Source organism: Artemia franciscana, chromosome 11, assembly GCF_032884065.1.
Source record: "Artemia franciscana chromosome 11, ASM3288406v1, whole genome shotgun sequence".
Taxonomy (NCBI): domain Eukaryota; kingdom Metazoa; phylum Arthropoda; class Branchiopoda; order Anostraca; family Artemiidae; genus Artemia; species Artemia franciscana.
This window is the reverse complement of record NC_088873.1, coordinates 34,202,457-34,220,990: the sequence shown is the minus strand read 5'-3', so window position 1 is coordinate 34,220,990 and position 18,534 is coordinate 34,202,457. Positions and strand designations below refer to the sequence as shown.

Below are 18,534 nucleotides of genomic sequence, written 5' to 3'. Positions count from 1 at the left end.
TTAGTTAAAATAAATTAATATAGAATAATAAAAAAAAAATAAAAATACATGTTCAGCTTGCTATAACAGAGTGACTTAGCAATTCACTTTTATGAGAAGCTTTACTCTAATTGTATTAGATTTTATGGTTAACTGAGGAGTGATTTGAACGTTTTGGACTTGGCCTTAAGATGAAGATAAATATTTATAGAATAATTTTGTGAAGTAACCAGATTGAAGAATGGTAAACCTGCAGGGCCTGACCTCTGATCAGACGTTTATCAAAGTGAGTTGACTTATCAATATGGTCGGTTTGGAAATTTTAACGATAAATAATGCGTAAGTTTTACGTTCAGTCTGATCAGATCTAATCCTTGGTTTGGTTTGCTAACCTAGTTACTTGCCTTTATTTTACTATGTATATATATATATATATTTGATATATATATTTATATATATATTATATATATATATATATATATATTATATATATATATATATATATATATATATATATATATATATATATATATATATATATATATATATATATATATATATATATATGTATATACATGTGTATATATATATATATGTATATATATATGTATATACATGTGTGTTTGTGTGTATATAAATGTCTCTGAAGAATCCTGAACATACACTGAGCAAATCCAGTTTCAGACTGAGATCCGAAAAATGACCAAACAGCTTCTAATTACAAATATCATTTGCGAATGTGTTGAGAATAGGGAGCCTTAGAGCTCTCATTGTAATCTTCAATGGTAATCTGCAGGATCTAGAAGGAGGGGTCGCCCCGCGAGTAATTTTATGCCGTACATACCAGTCAGGTCTCCGCTCTCTTAACACGTTTCGGTAACCCGAGTGGGAAGATGTGTTGGCGGCAGCAGGATATTGCAAAGACTGGAGACTCCTTCTCAATGCCCTAGGTGCTTTTGAAGGCCCAGGCAGTTCCTTCGATAAACTTCGCCCTCCAATCTGTCTGCTCGATAAAGAAAAAAAAGCTGTATTGTTTCATTTTAGACCTCACTTCTGTACCAGTGTATTTGTGCCAGCTACGTCAAACTCTCTGCACTAAAGTAAAGCTGTAGTCAGCATTTTGAATTTTATAGGGCCCTGTCCCGCATGCTGTATATCTTGCCACTGGGATCCTCCACCTAAAATCGAACAGGTTAAGGTTACTACATGGTTTTGTCGTTATTTAAAGTTTTGTTAAGTTTCCCGTTGTATTGCGATAATATTTTGATTTTACAAAAATATACTGTTCCAGACCCTTTAGACATTGTAAATCCACTACAGTGGGATTTACTGAAGAAAAGTTTAAATAGTTTATTTGCTTTCGTTGTTTTTTTTCATTTTGCAGTATATATACGTACTGCTTGATTTACTTTATGATTCCTTGTTGTTTTTTGTTTTTTATTTTTCGTTTAGGAAGTAGATTTTGTTCTGTGTTTTATTTTCTTCCCTTTCCTTTTCTCTGTTTATTCCGCTTCCTTTTTCTATGTTTGTAATTTTGGCAAAAATTAGCTTGTCCTACCCTGACCTGAAAAAGTCAAGGTCTGAAAAGGAAAAGTTTGTCGCCTAAAATAAGCCATGGTATGATTATAAAAATGGTGTATGATATGGTGCTGGAAGTGGCTAACGGGGAATTACTTGAGAGGGCCAGCCATTTCGAATTGATTTCCCTCAAGTAACCTTAAAGCTACGACAGGTTTAATAACAATGATAATTTATTGTATTACCCGCTTCTGGCAAAAAACGAAACAAGAAAAACAAACACGATACGTCTGTTCTAGCTGTAGGAGTATTACCATGAAAGCTGAAAGAAAAAAAAAATTCACTGACATGCTGTATAAAATCTCTCTAATTATTTTTTCAGAAATGATGTCCCATTTAGAAATTAAATAAGTTATAATAAATTTCCAAAATATTGTCAAAATTTGCCAAAGCATAAATTTCATTCTGAAAACTTTTTAAAATGCAATCATATGGAATAGGGCTGATGGATCAGAACTATCTAAATAGAGATTTTCGGCTATTAATAAAAATGTAAGTCAGAAAAGACGAAACATAGTTTCATTAAAATTGACTCGATGGACGGACTTGATCCATTTCGAACTATATAATCACATCCATTGATTCTTGTTTTATGAGCATTTTCAAAAGCAAAGAGCCTGCAAGCTTTTCTTTTTTCTTTTTTTTTCAAAGCAATCTTAACTAAAAAATGTTTTGAGTATTCAGAGTGAGTGCTATCAAACAGTTTGACTACGCTATTATGTTTTAAGGTTAAAATTAAGTGAGATTTTTGTTTTTTAGGAATGAGCCAGTACAGTTTCCTGTGAAATTAACTGACCCTTTAACATCGGTATTGTACATAACGTCGGATAAAGTCCATATGGAGGAATTGAAACATGCAATTCATGTGAGGGAAATCAATGAAGGTAATCTCTTATTAAGAGACTATATATATATATATATATATATATATATATATATATATATATATATATATATATATATATATATATATATATATATATATATATATAATTATATATATATATATATATATATTTATATATATATATATATATACTAGCTGTTGGGGTGGCGCTTCGCGCCACCCCAACACCTAGTTGGTGGGGCGCTTCGCGCCCCCCAAGCCCCCCCGCGCGCGTAAGTCGTTACACGCCATATTAGTTACGCGCCATTGTAGTTGTGTCCCACCTGAGATAGATATCTATATATATTATATATATATATATATATATATATATATATATATATATATATATATATATATATATATATATATATATATATATATATATATATATATATATATATGTTGCATATAAATAGATTGTCAGGTCTACTGACTCTTGAACATGCAACATATAAATGTCCATGGGAAAAACAATCCGTATTCAGATCTATACCCCATTATTCTAATGATGTGTCCCTGTGTCCCGGTCGTCATTTATATTCCCTGTGTCCCGGTCGTCATTTGTGTCCCGGTCTGTAACTTCTATTCGAACAATCCCTGTGTCCCGGTCGTCATTTATATATCCCGCCTGTGCCCCCGGCGCCCCCGTTGTAGTTGTGTCCCTGTGTCCCGGTCGTCATTTATATTCCCTGTGTCCCGGTCGTGATTTGTGTCCGGGTGTCCCAGTCTGTAATTTCTCTTTGAGGTTCCCGGTCGTCATATATATTCCCTGTGTCCCGGTCGTCATTTGTGTCCCGGTGTCCCGGTTCATTTTACACATTAAAATGTTGTTAGCTAGTTCTTTGAGTAAAAAAAAAGTAAACTGTAAACTGCTACCGGTTTTCTTTTTTCTTCTTAGAGTAAAGGGGCTTAAATATTGCAATCTACTGGCACTACATTCAATGTCGGTAAAGTCAAGGTCATCAATTCATGCCGGAGAACCATTAATAATAATAATAATAATAATAATTTATTTTTAACCCACATCATAACAAGTTATGGCACTTGTGGAGTAACAAAAAGAAAAAAAAATGAAATACACTACAAGTAAACGAACACTACAAATAGAAAAAACATTACGCTACAATGAGATTAACCGAACAGACGGACCAAAGGATGATGAGGCGATAAACGATAAAAAGCTGATTCCGACAACCTTCCATACATGAGGGCCATTTTTGCACTTATATCAGGGACATCAAACTTACGAATTATCTTCCTATTGCTATACCAAGGGGGGAGATAAAGTAAAAATTTACAATATCTGAAATAAAAAATCCGAATCTGATTAACATCTTTTTTGTTTAGAAGGGGATAAAGACCAGAAAGATAAAGGACAGAATGATCACAAAATGTAGCATATAGTCTACCGAGTGCATGTCTATTATACTTCCCTCGATTAGCAACTATCTTAGAATAGCCCGTTTGAATATTCTTTTGAACATCACGAACAGTGCACTGCCGTAGGCAAGAAATTGAATTCGTAACAGTAATACCCAACCACCGAAAGGTGGAAACAAAGGGTATTGAAAAACCGTGACAAGCTAAGGGAGCATTAGAGGAAGTCGGACCATTAAAAACTAGAAATTCACATTTCTCAACATTAAGAGAAAGACCAATATTAGAAAATAGACGTGAAACTTTTGAGACCATAAACGAGAGACCTTGATTATTTTTACACAAAAGTAAAAGGTCATCTGCATAAGTAAGATAAGAAACATCTGAGAGTCCAATAAAATAATTTGATCTAATTTCATCTAAAATACCAGAAATGCACATTTTGAATATACTAGGTGATAAAACCCCTCCCTGCTTGACACCTCGACATAAACGGACAAACGGAGATCCAGATTTATTAATTCGGAGGAAAGAATTCTCATACCAAAAACGAAGAAGAAAAATGACTGAAAGATTTACACCATTATTAAAAAGGGAAAAAAAAAGCTTGACTGTGAACTACATTGTCAAAAGCTTTAGAAAGGTCCAAAGTACACATATAAAGTGGCGACCCCTCAGCCATGCTATTCTTAAGGGCGGAAGAAAGAACACGGTGTGCATGTTGACAACCAATACCAGCTTGAAACCCGAATTGATTCGATCCGAAATTTATATTTTCATTTAAATGAGGAATTAAAATATATTCAAGGATTTTACTCAAGTTACACGTAGTGGTTATAGGGCGATAAGATGAACAATGAGAAGGGAGTTTTCCCCGCTTTAGAATTGAGGTGACATTTCCACAAAGAAAGCTATCCGGAACCAGAGAAGATGTTAAACACATTTGGAACAACAACTGCAAATGAAATAAAAGAACAACACACTTTGGATTTATATTATTTACACTAATACCATCAATATCAGTGGATGAAGATTTCAGTTGCTTAATTGCATTTTCAACAGCAGTTATTGATACTGGAATAATATGGCCCTGATGAAGCAAAGGCGGTAGAATTTTAGAAAGTAACCGAGAATAATGTGACTGCACAAAAAAATTAATTTTGGAAAAAATTCCCGAATAGTAAACATACCAAGTTGAACTAGAAATCGAATCACTATTATAAAGATCACTTTTATCCAGCTTCTCAGAATTGATCAATTTAGACCAATCCTTTTTAGAGGCTGGAAATTCCATACCCTTATAACGAATAGATTTAAGGTACTTTTTATAATCATTCTTTGTTTTCTGCTTTATATCCGCAACAGACCCCGTTATAGGTCTACCACAATCAACCCAAATTCGAAGCCAAAGTTTTGCCTTATTTTTAAAATTCTTTAATTCAGGATCGGCAGCCCAAATAGATTTCCGCGTTTTTATACGAATTCGTTCCTGGGGAACCGCAATTTTTTCAGCTTCTTTTATACATCTATTTATATCATCATAATGTCTATCAAGATCACGCCTACTACCCTTTACTTGCAATTGGAGTAGATGATAAGGCACACGAATACAATTAAGCAGTGTAGATAAAGACAATATATATAAAGCAATATCGGCCCTTTTCCAATTACTACATTTAAACCATTTAGAATTCCCAATAGGGGCAACATTGCAAAGGTTACGTTTCAGTTTAGTAGTAAATGAAAGTGATAGATGGTCAATGTCATCAGACTCAATATCAACATGAATAATCGAGCATTTTAGCTGTGACGAACTGATTATATGATCAATATTAGAAACACTACCAGATTGATGGATATAGGAGTATGATAAATCTTTCTTCAGAATCATGTAAGGGGGCATGCACTCCAATATTTCTCGGGATCGATAACTTTGTTCATCCAAATCCGTGTTAAAGTCACCAAGAACTATAAAATCAAGTTTATTTTCCTTGACACGATTCATCACGGACTTTAAAGACTTGCATGTAATAGCAAATTTATTTATTGACTCCACTGTATTATTTTTATATGGAAGATAAACATTAGCAAACACAGTACTATTTACTCTAACAGCAAGAATGTGCTTATCCGAATAAAAAAGGGATGAGTTCGAAAGATCAATACTTTTTTTAAAAATACAGGCCAGGCCTCCAGAAGGGCGGCCACGCGTGGTAACAGCATCAGAAGTAAAAACCGAATGAACAGAGCTTCGATGAAGGAAATTTCTGCTAGAGGCAGTTAACAAAGTCTCTTGCAGGCAGATAACGTCGAAGTTCTGGTACAGATCGTCAATATAAGCATCTTTATTTTTTGTGCCATTGATATTGTGCGATATGATTGTAATTTGTAAAGTCATTTAGAGGTTTGTTGACTAGCAAAACCACGGAGAACGGAGCATGACATGCTAAAGGACACGTGTTCACCATTGCAATTGGCACATTTTGGTGAGGCATTGCATGGATTTTCTTTTGAACTAATATGAGGGCCGGCACAACGAGCACATTTGGGCGCAGGACTGGGACAAGAAGACTGGAAGTGACGGGGTGATCGGCACTTAAAACAACACTTTGGAATTTCCTTAAACTCACTCAGTCTAAAGAATTCATAACTAATTCGTACACCGTCTTTAAAATAAGCTGCTTTAGCAAAAGAATCCACAAAATCAAGCTTAACTGTTTTCGAAGAGCCAAGCCTTTTGGCAGCAACAATACCGCTACAATTTGTGAAAGACTGAATCGCATAATCCTCTGGAACACCTTTTATAATGGCCGAATATTTCTTAGAAATTTCTTTGGTTGACGTACCGGCGAGAATGACGGGCACAGATGAGAGACGACAATAGTGGTTGACTGGCGATTAGAACCTATAGGTTTTGGTAACTGAGGGTAATTGAGGCTATAATTGTCCAACTTTGCTGACACAATTTGAACAAGTTGATGAACTTTAGAAACTTTAGAGGCTAATTGTGAATAGGCCACAGCCGGCAACACTGGAACTTCAGTTGGAAGTTTAATAACATAAGTTGGCATAGAGATGCTAGCTTCATCACACTTCTTCAAAAGATCGAGCATGTCTTTAATATTACTGGTTGCAGACTTTGCACCACTGCGGCGAGGGGGAATTTCATCAGGCGCAAGTTTCGACCATAAATCAGCCTTAGCTTCAACTATTTAGGGTGAAGCAAAAAAATCCACTCCATATTCAATAATTTCCTTCTCAGAAATCGAATTCTGCCAATTACTTTGGACAAAATTTAACACAGGCGAATATATAAGTTCAAAGTCATTCAGATCCTCCGATTGTTCGCTAATACTTGGCATCTTTTCAAGGCACCTGTTTTCAACCACCACACAATTTAAACCGTTCAATTTATAAATATAGGTCACTGATATATGACATTACAAATTGCAAGCCAATTGTTGCGAAATAACAAGGTTACTGAAATAATTATGAAGCATAGGTCAGGATTAAAAGTCTCTATAATTCCAAGGCAATTGTTGCGAAATAACAAGGTCACTGAATTAATTATGAAGCTTAGGTCAGGATTAAAAAACTCTATGATCCCAAACCAAATATTGTGAAATGTTAAATTAATTCACTTGACAAGAAACTCACTGATTTAGCAGTGTTCATAAAATATCCAATTTTAGCTGTTAACGCACTGAACTCTGAAACAAGACTGAATCTTCTACAGTTCTTATTTTAGTTGTTTCAGAATAATAGAATTATTGGAAGAGTACCACTTATTCGTCAGTGTTGCCAAATTGAACTGAGAAAATAAAAAAGCAAAACTTATTAGTTAAATGTGACAACGCTTTTTGTCTTTAAAAATTTAAACATGAATAATATAATAATAATTTATTGTTACCCAATATAATTAATTATTGTTAATATAATTAATTAATATAATATAATTAATATAATATAATTATTGTTAATACATGACAAAGACGCACTAAGAGGAGTGGAAACAAAAATTAAGAAAAATGAAAAGGACAGTGACGAAAAATACGTGCACATACTGACAACTTAACTTTCAAACACTCATTCAACGAATTTACAACTTACAACACTAGGCTCTTGGTAAACAACAGATCAATGCAAGATTGACAATTTTATTGCAGTGGTACGCAAATCTACGTGACAATTCATCCAGTATTAGTCAAATCTCACCTTCGGGAAGTGTAACTACTTGCAGAATCTGAAGAACAGCGATCGAATTTGCTATTTATCAGAGGCAGAGAAAAATTTCCAAAAGAGTGTCAAAAACGACACATACGGCGCCAAAAACACATTATATAGCCGACCAAGGGTTCCATTATCAAATTAGCCATTTACCCTGGCCAGAAGCCCAATGCGACGCTAGGCACTTCATTGAAGACAAATCAGTGGGAAATCTAAAATTCTATTGCCGCGGTCAGTAAATCTACGAGACTGGTTTTACACCTATATATTGATTGACATCTACACCTTCTTAAGCTGTTTCGTGCTGCATTTAAGACCCTTCCAACTGAGAAATGGTTAATTCATAGGTACCTTATGAGAAATCCTGAGACCAAAAATCTTATTTCCTAAACTGGGTTTTAAAACTGGATAATCTTCAGTAACAGCTGCACACCGACTGGTATGGTGCACAGAACAAGCAATTGGAATCAAGAAATATGTTTTAGGTATATTTCTGGACATAGAATTGGCGATGCACCGTTTGGACACCTAAAAAGATCCATTTGAGAAGAAAAAATTGACAAAACTGTGTAAAAGTGGAATTCCCATCTGCTCAGAAACCGGCTAGTGCAGTGGCGGTTCTGGCCTCTCTTGTGCCCGGGACAAAATTTTGATAGCGCCTTCCTCTCCCTTGTCTCCCACAAAATTTTTAGACCTAATTTTATCAAAATTAAAATTTTGTATAACAAAATTATTTTATTTATTAGTTAATTAATAGTCGATAACTTCGAAGACCACATTGCCTTTCCATGACGAAAGTAAAACAGTTCAAAATAGGGATGAAACCTTTTTATTGATAGTGAATAGATATAAAATTATTTAACTGGATATTTCGAAAACATATACAGTGTTCATCATCAGCATTAAGACTGCTGATGATGAACGCTGTATATGTGTTCGAAATATCCCGTTAAATAATTTTATATCTATTCACTGTCAATAAAAAGGTTTCATCCCTATTTTGAACTGTTCTACTTTCGTCATGGAAAGGCAATGTGGTCTTCGAAGTTATATACGCCGAGTATATGGGGATAATGTGACCAAGGAGGTGTCCAAATATATTAACACCCATAAGAGACACGCAAATGTTATAAATCAACAAGATTTTCTTCATCAATGTAAGACGAAAAGGATTTTGCCACCTTCAATAAAATTCAATCTACATTTAGGCACTTTTAAAGGAAAAAAGTTCGAACGAGGTCTACAATTCAAGACTTTAAATCATCTGATTAAAGATAAAAGGAGAAAAAGAGCTTTATTAGTGAAAGATAAACTTTCCCTAGAGAATATTATATAAAAAAAGGTGAGTGTAAGTGATTTTTGTTTTATTTAACAAACAGCAAGAAATCATTTCAATCATGACTTTCACCTTTCCAGAGAAAGATTACTTAAAAAGTTTTCTAAATTATCTGAAAATAAAGCCGTAATACCTTCGTCAACTCTTGGACCAGGTGTAATTAATTTTTCATCAAGGACCTTAACTTTACAAGAAAAGTCCGTATTAGAAAAAGGTCAAACAAAAAAAAATTTGTTTTAAAACTAATAAAGTCCCAGTAGAAGAAATTATCTCTTCAATAGAAACATCTTTACATAGAAACCCCATCCTAATCAAAGATGTTAGCCTAGTAAGAGCTTCTACAGTTAAAACCCTGTCAGAGTTTGCTTTAAAACCAGAAATCCCTAACAATTCTATCAAAGACATAAAGATTCTTAATAATTTAAGAAGGGATGAATCTATTATTATTACAAAAGCAGACAAGGGTAACCCTTTAGTGGTAATGGACACCAAAAACTACGATTCAAAATTAAAAGCTTTACTGAAAGATGAAAAAACGTACAAAAACTTTCTTTTGACCCGACGGACTCATACACAAAGAAGTGAGTTTTACTGCTGATGATGAACACTATATATGTGTTTATCCAGTTAAATAATTTTATATCTATTCACTGTCAATAAAAAGGTTTCATCCCTATTTTGAACTGTTTTACTTTCGTAATTAATAGTTTATTCTCAAATTATTTCTAATTTATGATTTAGATTTTTAATTATTAATAATTATTTTTATTTTATTAATCAACTATCAATCTATTAATTGTTTTTATTTATTAACCGACACCGCTACTTTATCAATAAAATTAAAAAAATTACAAAATGATTATAACCCTTAGAATATTTGTTTGAAATTTTGTGCCCTCTAAAATTTGTGCATCCTGGGGAAGTGCCCTTTCTGTCCCTCCCCTAAAACGGCCTCTGGGCTAGTGGTCATGAAGCTAATGGGAATAAAAATAAACCAAAACTATTTTGAAAAGATGCTCCAAGGAGTTGTGACTTCTCTGTATATGTGGAACCTTATTATGAATAATCTTTTGAGTCTGTTAGAATGGCTTTCTGGGTACACTCAGGACTCAGGTATACGCGATGATGTGTTGTCTCTCATTGGAGGAACATGCCTGAATGTTCTGTTTTAGTTAGGGCAGCAAATGCTAAAGACGATTTATATATGGGCACAAAAGCGTAAGTAGTGTCATGGCGCTGAGAAGAGTGAAGAGGTAGTATTCACAAGTAAAAAGAATTGGAAAGTTGTTTTACTTTAAAGGGTATGGTCACCCAGTATCACAAAAATCACAAAAAAAAGGTGAAATATCTAAGGATCACAATTGATCATCACTTGAGCTAGAAAGCGCAGAAAGCTGCAACTTCCCTAATCAAGTCAAAGAGAATGGAGGGGGGGGCAGCCGGGTTTAGCTACAAACTAGATAATGTATCTATATAAGGCAGTACTTCAACCATTGCTGTCGTATAGTGTTGTGGTCTGGGTCAATTTGACTCAGATTCAGGCACATATGACCCCTTTGTTAAGAGTACAAAGGATTTTCTGACTATTGATCACATCGACGTACTATGGAGTTGCCGCGGCATTCATGGAACTAAATCTAGTACTTCAACCTATACAAAGTTTTCTAGAGGAAGAAAAAATAATAAGTGTTGTCAGGCTGAAGATTGCTGACCAATTGACTGAGATACAACAGTTATGAAATGGGAAAAAGAAAAGTCACGTGGACGTGTTCACTACTGCTTAAGTAGGGGGATTGACTATAAAAGCCTGGGGATATTATTATATAATGATAAAACCATTTAGGCAATTACAGACTGCCTTAACGGCAAGGAATGAAATAGAGCAGGAAATAGCACTGCGCCATCAAAATAGCGCAAAACCTGTTACGCAGACGGATTGGGAACACATGGAAAAGTGAGGACAGGAGTAATGATGTATCATAATGCCCCTGATCAAACAGTTCGAGGTAACGAGCTATAAGTAAGTAGCGACTCGGCTCAACAGTAACCGAAACTCTAAAACACATAATTCGATATCAATAAATACATCAAAAGAATTGGCTTTTTGTGCTGATTCCAGATATATAAGATTCTTTAAGCTTATTAATACCCATCAAAAGCTAAGGGCCTGAGAAAAAAAGATCATGGATGCATTTTATTTTATCTATTTTTTCTCAGGATTGATCATTCCGAACCTTCGGTCCTAGAAATTTAAGAGACGGCACATTCGAACGGAAATTAAAAGTTTTAGTGCCTTTTTTAAGTGAACAAAAAGATTGAATGCCTCTCCCACGTCCCTTTTCCCCCAAAGTCGTCCAATAAAAATTTGGAGATAGCCATTTTGTTTAGCATAGTTGAAAGATCCAATAACAATGCCTTTGGGGGTAGCTAGACCCCTCACTTCCCTTGGGGAAAGGTTTGTAGGTTATGAAATTTGCCCATTGTTTAAGTAGAGTGTTTGTTATTGGGAAGTGTATGGATATTCTTGGAGGAGGGGATTTTCTGCTGGTGGCGGGTTGCTATGGAGGGACTTTTATGTGCTAAGAGAAGTTTTCCAGGATTGAACTTTCCAGGGGAAAATTCAGACTTGTGGGGATTTGACAGAACTCCTGTGGGGAATTTTTTTGTGGTTCTTACTTTATTTTTGTCGACCCAATTTTCCATGGGAAGACGTTCCAGGGGAGGGTTTGGAATTGTCTGGGGAATTTGTCAGTGGAGGGGGATTTCTGCGGGATGAAATCTTCATGGGAGAATTTTCTGTCGGAGAAGTTCCTCAAAAAGGAATTTTCTCCATAACCAACCTCCCACGCTCCGGGAAAAATTTCCCACGGAAAGGGAGATCGAAGTGATCGGAAAAACAATCAAAAATGAAAGTCTTTTTCAAATGAACGTATACTAAGGAGAATTTTTCAGACGAAATTGTCTTCAAGAAATTTTACGGGGAAAATTTTCAGTGAGGATGGAATTACCCGGAGGGAATTTTACATGGGAGAGGGGGCTATTTTACATGAGAGGAATTTTCTAAGGAGGGGTTTCCAGTAGCGGAGGTAATTGTTCATGGAGAGGGAGCCAGATTTACCGGCATTATTTTATAAAAGTTCAGAAATTAAATAAAAGAATAAGTTTTTTTTCAACTGAAAGCCAGGGGCAGCATCAAAAATCGAAACGAACAGAAATTATTCCGTATATGAGGGGGTTGCACCCCTCATCGATACCTTGCTTCTTACTCTAAAACTTGATTATTTGTCGCAATTTTTTAAGAACGACTCCTGAAACAGAAGGGTAATCTTAATTAAAATAAAAAGCTTTCTTAAAAGTGGTAGAACTTTAGCGTGAAGAGCGGTGTATCGAGGAGGGGGACAGCCCCCTCATTTTCGAAAAATTTCTGTCCATTTAGAGTTTTATTGTTACTCCTTACTTTCAGTTAAGAACTTTATTTATATTATGAAAAACTTTTTGTATTTTTCCACTTTTCCACTTTCACTTATGCTCGGTCTTCCACTTCCATTTTTGCTCCGTCTTCCACTTCTCCAATTCCAATTTTGCTGAGCCTTCGATTTTTTCACTTCCACTTATGCTCAGCTTTCCACTTTTCCACTTCCAGTTATGCTCCATCTTCCACTTCTCCTCTTCCAATTGTATTCAGTTACTTTTGGAGTGTGTCAAAAACCCTTTTTATTCTTCTTTAAATTTTGCAAATCCATCTTTTTGTATTTTACACAACCTGGCAATCGAAGCAATAAACTTTCCCAAAATGTTTTGTTCGACTCTAAAATATGGAAATTTCATAAGGGGAAAAATTTACCCTTTACCTCTTCTGTATAATTCTACAAGGTAACTGAATTTATTGTTTCCATGCAATTTGATGTACCCGCTTGAATCAAGAATGTTGCTAAATCGACATAGTCATCTATTACATATCAATGTCATTTACATCTTGAAGATTAAAGTTTTCCCCTTCCAATCACCCCTGGAAAAGATCAGCGTCAAAAAGGTCGCTAGAAAAATTTCCAATTACCGAACTATTGAACTATAAATTGCCCTCATATTTAGGAAAAGATTTTATGTAGGATGTGTCACTACCAGGATTCCACAAAGATGAGAATGGAATAAGAATAAAGATAGAGCTAGTAAGATGCAGTACTTTGGCAAAAATCTTTGGAGGCATGGGATGAAAAATGAAAATAACGAATATTCATTCATTCTCTGTCATTTATTTATCACCCACAACAAAGAAAGACACTTTGGAGTACAAAGAAAAGAAAATGTATCAAGCACAAACAGTTCTAATAAAAGATAACAAACATATTCAGCACACAAATCAGTTATTTTATTAAACCTGAAAGAAATATTAATGAGCTGATAATGCGATATTCCAGCAACGCGATGTGGCTGCGACGTTTAATATGTTTTTAACGTATCTTCACGTTTTAAAACATTAAAATCTATTTTTTTTAAATGTTTCATTGCTAAATATAATAAAAAGTAAAATTAATTTTATTTTCTGCCCCTCGGACAAACTTAAAATTGTTTAGACTAAAATTGGCTGTAGTGTTGCTACCAACTTTTTGTGTCGTTACCACCATACGCTTGAAAAAATCCCATAAAAACACCGATTGTTTAACAAAACAAGATATAAAACAAGATATAAGATATTCGAAAAAAAATTCTCTTTATCAAACCGAAGATTGTTTTAATTTTTTTTTTTTTTTTTTTTTTTACGACTCTGACCTTTGCAAAACTGTCATTAATTCTACAAAACTGGTACGAGGCTGTAAATAAATAAGTAATATAATATTATATTAAATTAATTTTAATTATCATATATTATATATATTATATTAATATATATTATATATTATTATATTAAAACTCTCTTAACTCCTAAAACAAATGTTACACCTCAGAACTAAAATCAGAATTCTAGATTTTGCAAACTAAACTAACTCTATTAACTCTAAAATCCCTGTGAAGTTTTCTTAGATTATAGAAAGGCATTTTTTCGTGTTCACAAACAGAAGTTATTCAGGACCTATACAGAAAGTTACATTGTAGATGTTCTATTGTTCGTAACAACGGAAGTTGTTTGTAAGCCATCGAATCTGGCTTACAAACAACTTCCAACTTTTACAACAACTTCCAGGGCAAAAAGCCAGCGAATCTGGCTTTTTGCCCTTGAAATCTGAACGATTGCTTGAAACTCTGTTATGGTTTAGGTTATTGTCGTTATTTCGATATCCATGCTTTTGTTGTTTGTAAACTGCTTTAAAATGACCTTTTTTTCAGTTTTAAGTTAGTTTTAAGTTCTATGCCTATTAAAATTTTTAGAAAGTCGGCTTTATGTGGATCTTATTATTTTAAAAGCTGGCTTTATGCGGTTGCTATGATTTCAAAAAGTTGGGTTTATGGGGCTCTTATTATTTAAAAAGTTGGCTTTATGTAGTTGTTATAATATCAAAAAGTTGGCTTTATTTCACTGTACCTAAGATGGTGTTATACAGCTGTTATTATTTTCACCCGAATTGAAATTAAAGCGTGGCAAGTTAGAAAACAAAAACAAAGAAAATCAAAGTAAGAAGTTAAAGGGTTTTAAGCCCGGAAATCTTGCTTGTCATTTACTTACATAATTTCAGTTAAATTTTTCTTAATTGCCATTGCTTTTTTCTAGATTTTCAGTTAAATATCGTACAAATAAATTGTTTCTTTTTTTAGCGCCTGCGCATGAACAACATGTCATTGCTTTACACAAACATGGAAACCAATGGGGTTGGATACCCACACTTTTCTGGGCAACTGTATTCCTATTCATTATCTTGTTTCACCTGTTTTTGTTCAGAATTATCTATCAAGAATACTGCGGTGGACAAAATCAAGACAGGATACGTTCTCGGTATGCTCCCTCAGTCCAATTATTCAAATTTAATGTATTAATTTTTATTTTATCTATAGTTAGTTATAGATTACTCTTAGATTATAGATTAGTATTAGATAAGCTTACTTATAATGTTTATTAGGTGTAAGGTCTGGATTATTCAAAATGATGTTAATATATTCATTCTAGTTAGGATGCTTGATCACGTATCATGTTGTTTTTTTTTGTTTTGTTTTTTTTTAATCAGTTCTAAAGGGGTGATACAAAAAAAGCTTTTTACTTTATTTGGAAATGTATATTTTGGAGGAAAGACTTTGTAGGGATTCATATTTGCAGGATATGGATGATTGTATAATCCATGAACTATAGAAAAGGCCACAAATTACAATGGCCATTGGCCACAAACAAAAATTACATGGCCACAAACATGCCACAAATTAAAATTCAACGGGAGGAACAATTGATTTTTAGGCATTGTCTTATTAACATTGTCTAACCTAATTAATTAAACCTAGTGTTTTAGAGTAAACTTTGTTGCATAATGAATTAGAGTAAATAGTGATACTGGGGGCCACGTTTTTTTTTGAAATTTTAAATATGTCTTTAGCATGTTCACCACCTTATAATGTTAAGCTTCAATATGCAACTGTACAAATGATAATACTTCAAAGCTTGTTGAACATATAACATTTGCTCAAGGGTGGGCACCTAGCATGTCAAAATGTGTAATGTACAGGTCTAGTTCATAACCGAAGTTTCATTTTCATAATAATGTTTGAAACAGGTACACTAAACTGGATTCGTAGTTGTAATTTAAAGGTTTGTTCTTCTCGGTGCTGTAGAGTTTATTCTTGAGACTTGTTTTTCGTCTGTTTTTCCCTTTATTTATTTTGTGAATTTCCTGCTTTTGTAGACTTCAGTGAACGGCTTGTTCAAACCCATTGTGAGAAAGACGTACAGGTAGGGAGTAATGAACCCAAGCTTCCTTTTACATCTCTTTTCTTGTTTTGTATAAGTGATTGTTTGATTAAGCCGATCCCCCACCCCCTAAGTACCTTCAAATTGAGATAATTGTCCAAAATTGTACAGACTTTATGTACAACTTGATAATTTTCTAACTACAATTATCTTATTTAATTTTTGACAAAACAAATAGTCAGCAGTAGTAAATATGGCACTTAAAAATGTATGTTTATGAAGCTATTTTTCTTTAATTTCCCCCCTCCCACCTAGAAACTTTGCATTCATACAAAAGATAACTGTCTAAACTTTCGCCTCCGTCTCTCGCTCTTAGAGTGTACTTTTGAGGACGTCCTGACAAAATTTCTTTTCTTCTACACCTGATTAGTTACGTAATAAGATACACTCTAATTAATCTTCTTCTCTTTTCAGAAAATTTTCCGACTTTTAATTCTTCCTGAAGGAGAAGATTATTTGATTGTATGCTTTCAACTGCTGTTTTTTGTGATCTTATGTTGTTATTTTTATAAACGGAATAAGTCTTAATTTGTTGACTCAAGTTAGTTTTCTTTATTTAGAACAAAAGATCACGAATTCTTTATAGTATGAATAGCGTGGATATAATACTTCCAGTATTTCGAAGACTTGTTGATATTATCGTAGTAGAAGAAATAAGCTGAACTGACACAAAACTTCTGAAGTATTCTAGGTGCGATTCTCTTACTGATATTTTTAATAGCCTCTTTGATAAGACATTCTCCTTCTTTTCTTACATTACAAAAGCCTTTTATCGAGTATGATATGTTGTTTTTTTTTTGGAAATTCGAGAGCTGTGCAGTTGGCCATGGCACTCTTCTAGATTTGGGAAGTTTACATTGTTATTTCTATATCCTGGCTGTTTCTTATTCTAGCTGTGTACTGTACTGACTTTGACAGGTGGTTTGACCGTTTTTCAGAGTGAAGTCGCCGTTACTCCCTGTTTTAAGTATGTTTGCTCAATGAGGAGGATCTGTTTTAGGTATGTTTGCTCAATGAGGAGGATCTGTTTTAGGTATGTTTGCTCAATGAGGAGGATCTGTTTTAGGTATGTTTGCTCAATGAGGAGGATCTGTTTTAGGTATGTTTGCTCAATGAGGAGGATCTGTTTTAGGTATGTTTGCTCAATGAGGAGGATCTGTTTTAGGTATGTTTGCTCAATGAGGAGGATCTGTTTTAGGTATGTTTGCTCAATGAGGAGGGTCTGTTTTAGGTGTTTGCTCAATGAAGAAAATCTGTTTTAGGTATGTTTGCTCAATGAGGAGGATCTGTTTTAGGTATGTTTGCTCAATGAGGAGGATCTGTTTTAGGTACGTTTGCTCAACGAGGAGGATCTGTTTTAGGTATGTTTGCTCATTGAGGAAAATCTTTTTTAGGTATGTTTGCTCAATGAGGAGAATCTGTTTTAGGTATGTTTGCTCAATGAGGAGGATCTGTTTTAGGTATGTTTACTCAATGAGGAAACTCTGTTTTAGGTATGTTTGCTCAATATGGATTTTTTTGTATCTTCATTGAGAAAATAAAAAAAAATGTTTGCTTCCCCCCTTCCTTTATTTTTTTGTGAATGCGCACACTTATTCTATGGAGTTAATGGTTGAGTCTTTTAGGTCCTTGCGGATTTTCTTTGTCAACGGTCATTAAGAGTTGTACTTTGCAGTGTTATATTGAAGCAACACCTAATGCTAGCTGAAGTACCTCAAGAAAGCCTTCTCTGACCAGACTTTCTTCTGGGTGTTTGTCAATGACCTCTGGAATAATCTTATGAATGCATCTCACCATTATGGTGATGATATAACGACTTCAATTGCTATCCCTAATCATAGTGATCTAGGAAGCTTTAGACTGGCCAGCTAAAGATTGAGGACTGGCCAGACAATCGGAACGATTTAAACTGGCCAGATATCAATAATCTGGCCCAATATCAATAATCTGGCCAGATATCAACACAAATAAAACAAATAGTGGCTGATATCCAAAGCATGAATTGTAGATGTATTGTTTGTGTACACGTCAGGTTAATGTTGTGTGTAAGGGGAGTTAATAATAAACGTCAACACTCTTAGTCTTTAAGGATTTTTTCTCGTCAGATGTCATGTGGGCTGGGCAAAGTGGCAAAAGAACTCAAGTCCCGGAAGTTAGAAGCTGTCCTTCATTGCATGAACCTTCTCCCGAATCGATGCATCCTAATGCTATTCACGTCTTGTATTAGGCCCGTTATTGAACATGCTTGCCCTTGTTTTT

The 18,534-nt window shown here is 34.3% G+C and overlaps 1 protein-coding gene across 3 annotated transcripts in view; it reads left to right on the top strand.

Annotated features, from left to right (window-relative positions):
• Positions 1-16,803, top strand: part of LOC136033127 (uncharacterized protein KIAA2013 homolog) — a 69,043-nt gene extending 52,240 nt beyond the window's left edge. For all 3 annotated transcript variants that reach the window (XM_065713760.1, XM_065713762.1, XM_065713761.1), the window contains exons 9-11: positions 2,317-2,441; positions 15,138-15,315; positions 16,690-16,803. In XM_065713760.1, coding sequence (XP_065569832.1) covers positions 2,317-2,441; positions 15,138-15,315; positions 16,690-16,708 — 322 coding nt within the window. In that variant the 3' untranslated portion in view covers positions 16,709-16,803. The remainder of the gene's footprint in view (positions 1-2,316; positions 2,442-15,137; positions 15,316-16,689) is intronic.
• Positions 16,804-18,534: the final 1,731 nt, after the last annotated feature.